At 48.2% G+C, this 6000-nt stretch overlaps 1 protein-coding gene across 2 annotated transcripts in view; it reads right to left on the minus strand.

Annotated features, from left to right (window-relative positions):
• LHFPL4 (LHFPL tetraspan subfamily member 4) overlaps nt 1-5470 on the minus strand; it is a 100446-nt gene extending 94976 nt beyond the window's left edge. For both annotated transcript variants that reach the window (XM_089517585.1, XM_089517575.1), the window contains exon 1: nt 4576-5470. In XM_089517585.1, the coding sequence (XP_089373711.1) occupies nt 4576-4981 (406 nt within the window). In that variant the 5' untranslated portion in view covers nt 4982-5470. The remainder of the gene's footprint in view (nt 1-4575) is intronic.
• Nucleotides 5471-6000: the final 530 nt, after the last annotated feature.

Below are 6000 nucleotides of genomic sequence, written 5' to 3' on the forward strand. Positions count from 1 at the left end.
TCCCCTATCAGAGAGCTCTGGTGCCACAATATACTACAATTCCCCACATTCCCTAGCACTGAGCCAGGGCAATTAAAGCGGTCTCAAACTGCACTATTTCTGCAGTGTGTTTTGGACCTATAGCTATATAGAGATAGGATGCTGTGTGATTATCATATGGAAACGTGCATGAATGTTTGTTTCTTGGTGTCAGTCTTTTGGGTCATGAGACCACTGATAGCTATTCACTGAAACAAATAAAACTACAAATTATCCTTCTCACTGTGTAGACATTGGCTTACTCACATTGGGGCAGCAAACTCCTATTTTTATGGATAACATTTCATTACAGTCCTCCCTCTGAATTCATGGGGGATCTGTTCCAAACCCCTGCCGTGAATTCGGAAATCCATGGATATTCAAGCCCATATGCATGAATGGCCGTGTGCGCATACCACGGGTGCATGCATCATAAACTTAATGGAGGTCGCCCCTCTGAGCCTTCTCTGTCAGAGAGTTGTGGTGCCACAATAAAATACAATTCCAAGGATTCCCTAGCACTGAGCCAGAGCAGTTAAAGTGGTCTCAAACTGGATTATTTCTGCAGTGTGTTTTGGACCAATAGTTTATTCTTTTATATGCAATCTGTTTTAATAATGTCATAATTTAATTTTGTTTTAATGTAACACTTTTCTGTGTAAGCCACTCTGAGTCCCAGTTTTGGGGAAAGGGCGGGATATAAATAAATATAATAATAGCAATAATAATAATAATCAACATCATCCTACTGAAATCCCCCGCCATGGTTCTACACAATAGCTTCCGCATCTTATTCTCATCCACCACACATTCCTTTACACCTGCCCCATATGGCCTAAAGTGATCAGGAAATCAGACTCCATGACTCTGTGTGTGTGTGTGTGTGTGTGTGTGTGTGATTTTTGTGCGTGTGTATGTGTGATTGTGGCCTCAAAGCTTTCCCAAGCATTGCAACCAACTAACATTCTCCTCTGTGTCCTTTGAGTCTCCCTTGGCCCCTCTTCAGCACCATGGACAGACCTCAGCAGCCACAACGAGTTTGACCAATCCTGAGGATTATGTCTCCAGCTCCCCACAGTGAGGATTTGATCTTTGAGCTCATTTGAAATCATTAAGTCTTAAAGTCAGAGCAATTTTCCAGTTAAGCTGGAGACAGTTTGCAATCATTTATCTGAGCTCAGGGAGGGGGGAAAGTTCCTTCTGCCTGGGCCCCAACCAACCCTAGGTCAATGGTTCTCAAGGCTTTAGTCTTCCAGATTTTGGGGACTTCAGCACATCGATGCTCCAGCCAACATGGCCAGAGCTAAGGGATGAGGGTCACCAACGTTGGCAGTGGGCCAAAGTTTTAGGCCCACTGCCTTACATGAAATTATATCAAATGTCACATTCCGCATCTCAGTGAGGATCACCAGCAGACAGTTAATATCCCATCCCTTTATTCACACACATATTCACACATTGCCATAATATTTCACATGTGACCCAAGCAGTTCTACTCTAATATGTAACATTGGCAACAGGGCAATCTGAATGTGTTGTTACTTCACTTCTGCAAAGAAAGCATCTGTGTAGGCCCAGAAGAGGGGTGGGAATCATGCAGAATCAGATGTCAGTAGAGTTCCCAGTTAAGGCTGCTGGGACTTGCAGTCCAACAACAGCTAGAGTGTGACGTGGTTCCCACCACTAGCCTAGAAGATCTAAACCAGTTGCTGGTTCCTTATGGTTGTTACCCTTAAGGTAGGATGTGGTATGTCAGGCACCACTGGGCTATACAAGCCCCAATAGCCCTTACCACTGACTATGCTGGCTAGGGCTGAAGGGATTTGCAGTCCAGCAAGATCTATACAGCCTCATGTTCAGCACCCTGGTTCATGGTACCTCATTGGACTTTCTCTTCTCATTTCATTGGACCTACCCAGAGTGGCTTTGTATACTTGACCCCAGCGTAAAGGAGCTTTTGACAGGCCTCTTCAGAGAATTTGAAATCCCGTTATAAATAAGTGCAATAACCCAGGACAGCCTGGTTGCACACCGTGTGTTTAAGTGGACATGTGCCTTTCTTTCTCTCCCCAGCACCCACCACAGATGGCCATATAGCCCAAGTTTGTCCGCCTTGACCAAAATAACACTTCTGGTTATTCAAACCCATTCTTCTTCATACTTGATGAGGCTGTTCTGCATTTAGCTCCCTATCCCAGAGTGGAAAGCGGTCCCACTCTCTATCATTTGGATCTGAACTCCTTCCTTTTCTATATTTTTAATTGTATTTTTTTTTAATATTGTGAGCCACTCTGGGTCCCAGTTCTGGAAAAAGAGCAGTATACAAATAAATACTATTATTATTATTATTATTATTATTATTATTATTATGGTGTTTGTGAGTGTCTGAGGTGTGGGGACATCATAGAATCATAGAGTTGTGGAGATCTCAAGGGCCATCCAGTCCAACCCCTTGCCATGCAGGAACTCACTATCAAAGCACCCCTCAGTTATTTGGTTATTGACTATTTGGTTTTTGGGATGGGGAATCATAGAATCCTAGAGTTGGAAGAGACCTCAAGGGTGATCCTGTCCAACATCCTGCCATGCAGGAACTCACAACCAAAGCACCCCTGGTTTACAGTTGGCCCTCCTCAACCATTATTTCTTTATCCATGGATTCAAGTATTTACTGTTCGAAAATGTTCAAAAAAATATAAATTCTTAAAAACAAACCTTGATTTTGCCATTTTATACAAGGGACACCATTTCACTATGCCATTGTATTTAATGGGAGTTGAGCATCCACAGATTTTGGTATCCAAGGGGGATCCTGGAAATAAACTCCAGCAGATACCAAAGGTGTGCCATATTTGGTTTTGGGATGAGGAATAATAGAATCCTAGAGTTGGGAGAGACCCCAAGGGCCATCCAGTCCAATTCGCTGCCATGCAGGAATACACAATCAAAATGCCCCTGGTTATGTAGTTATTGGGTATTTGGTTTTTTGGGGGCGGGGGGTAGGGAATCACAGAATCATAGAATCACAGAGCTGGAAAAGACACCTAGGGCCATCTAACCCAACCCTTTTGCCCTGAAGGAAGGAACTATCAAAGCACCCCTGATTATTGAGTATTCAGCTTTTTGGAGTGGGGAATCAAAGAGTTGGAGGAGAAATCAGGGGCCATCCAGTTCAATCCCCTGCCAGACAGGAATACATATTCAAAGCACGCCCCCAGTTATTTGGTTATTGGGTATTTGATTGTTTGAGATGGGGAATCATAGAATCATAGAGTTGGAAGAGACCCCAAGAGACATCCAGTTCAATCCCCTGCTATGCATGAAAACACAATCAAAGCACACACACACACACACACACACACTGGGGGTATTTGATTATTGAGTCTTTGGAGTTTGTAGAAGAGGAGAAATCATAGAACCATATAGTTGGAAGAGAACCCAAGGGCCATTCAGTTCATCCCCATGCACTTCAAGAAAACACCATGAAAGCACCCCCAGTTACTGAGTATCTGTTTTTTGGGGGTGGGGAATCCTTGAGTTGGAAGAGACCCCAAGGGGCACCCAGTCCAAGCCCATTCTACCATGCAGGAAGACACCATCAAAGCACCCCTGGATATGTGGTTACTGGGTATGTGGCTTTTGAGGTGGGGAATAACAGAATCCTAGAGTTGGAAGACACCCCAAGGGCCATCCAATCCAACCCCATTCTGCCATGCAGGAGCTCACAATCAAAGCACCCTTGGTAACTGAGTATTTAGCATTTTGAGGTGGGGAATCCCAGAATTGGAGGGGACCCCAAGGGCCACCTACTTCATCTCCATTCCACCCTACAGAGTGTTATGTGATTATTGGGTGTGTGGCTTTTTGAGGTGGGGAATCACAGAATCATAGAGTTGGAGGAGACCTGAAGGGCCATCCAGTTCATCCCCCTGCCCTTCAGGAAAACACCATGAAAGCACCGCTGGTTATTGAGTACTTGGTTTTGGGGGGTGGAGAATCATAAAATCATATAGTTGGAAGAGATCCCAAGGGACGTTCAACCCCATCCTGCCCTGCAGGAAGCCACCATCAAAACACCCCTGGTTATAGGGTATTTGGTTTTGGGGGGTGTGTGTGTGTGAGGAATCCTAGAGTTGGAAGAGATCACAAGGGCCATCCAATCCAATCCCATTCTGCCATGCAGAAATACACAGTCAAAGCACTTCCCTTGGAGTAATTTGATTATTGAGTACTTGGGGTTTGAGGAGAAGGTAGAAATCATAGAATCCTAGAGCTGAAAGAGACCACCAAGGCCACCCAGTTCAAACCCATTCTGCCCTGCAGGAAGCCACCATCAAAGCATCCCTGGTTATGTGGTTACTGGGTATGTGGCTTTTTGGAGTGGGGAATCATAGAATCCCAGAGTTGGAAGAGAGACCCCAAGGGCCACCCAGTTCATCCTCCTGTCATGCAGGAACTCACCATCCAAGCACCCCTGGCTTTATGGAGGGGGGAGCCCAGGGCCCAGGGCAGGGCCTGGTTCTGGGTGGGAATCCTGCTCCTTCCCTGGCTCCTTACCTGCCAAGAGCTGCATCCAGGCACAGATCTTGTAGACGGTGGCGGTGTTGCAGAAGAAGAAGAGGGAGAAGCAGGTGATGCAGCCCAGGATCAGCACCATGGAGAGCAGGACGAAGAAGGAGGCGGCCTTGAAGGCGCCCGAGGGGATGCTGCGGAAGTCGGCGAAGGAGCCGTGGCAGGTGAACTCCTTGAGGCTGCCCTCGTTGCCCACGCAGTAGTGGAAGAGGCCGAAGTAGCCGGGCTTCGGGGTGCTGACGCTGTCGCCGATCCAGTAGGGCTGGATGAAGACCACCACGTTGATGATGGCGAAGCAGATGGTGAAGATGGCCCACAGCACCCCGATGGCCCGCGAGTTCCGCATGTAGTTGTCATGGTAGAGCTTGGAGGCCTCCTGCGAGGGCAGCATCCTGGCGGCGGACGGAGAAGAGGACTCCCGGGGGCAGGGAGGGAGGAAGGGGGCCGGGGAGGAGAGCAGGGCAATGGCCACCACACACCACCACCAGAGCCTCCTCCTTCTTGCCCCCCAAAGGAGCCCCAGTCAACCCAAAGGGGGCCTGGGGGGAAGGAAGGCCATGGGGCACAGAGGGGTGGGTACCAAGCTGAGTAGGGGGCTGCAATGGGCAGGGTCCCCCTTGCCTTCCCCCTGCTAGATAAGCTTGCTTGCTCCTTGCAGATCCAGCCTGGACTCCATCTTGGCTGCTGATGCTTGCTGCTTGCTGCTTGCTAATGCTGCTGCAACCTCTTTGCTTTGCTTTGCTTTGCTTTACCTCCCTTGCAAAAGCCTTGCAAGCTTGGTGCCCGGGCAGCGCGCGCCCCAGAGCCTGGGAATGAGAGACAGAGAGCGCGCGCGCCCTTTGGAACCAGGAGGGGAGGGGGCAAGGAGGAGGAGGAGGAGGAGAGGCAGAGCGCGGGAGAAAAGGAATCCAGAGCAGCAGCAGCAGCAGCAGCAGCCTTAGGAAGGTTCCAAAAAGGGAAAGTTTGGGGGGAGTGGGAGTGGGATGGGAACGCGCATGCGCCCAGGCAAGCAGGTCAAGCTAGAAGTGGACTCGCCCAAGGCTTCCAAGGCTACGCATGCGCCTGAGGACACCTGATTTTCCCTCTTGGTGACCAATGGTCCTCTTTTTTCCAGGACCTCTATTCTCCATCTCAGCCTTTTCAGTCCAGGGAGACACATTCCATATATATATATATATATATTCCATTTGGAGCATGGTGACTAAGACTGGGGACTGCAGTCAGGAAAGCAGAGGGATTTTATTTGTTTGTTTGTTTGTTTATTATTTTATGTTTTATCCCACCTTTTCCCCAAAGTGGGACCCAAGTTGGAAGAGACCACCAAAGCAACCCAGTTCAACCCCATCCTGCCCTGCAAGAAGCCACCATCAAAGCATCCCTGGTTATGGGGTTACTGGGTATGTGGCTTTT

The sequence above is a fragment of the Sceloporus occidentalis genome, unplaced genomic scaffold, assembly GCF_023333645.1.
Source record: "Sceloporus occidentalis isolate IW3139 unplaced genomic scaffold, rSceOcc1.0.p SCAF_1, whole genome shotgun sequence".
Taxonomy (NCBI): Eukaryota; Metazoa; Chordata; class Lepidosauria; order Squamata; family Phrynosomatidae; genus Sceloporus; species Sceloporus occidentalis.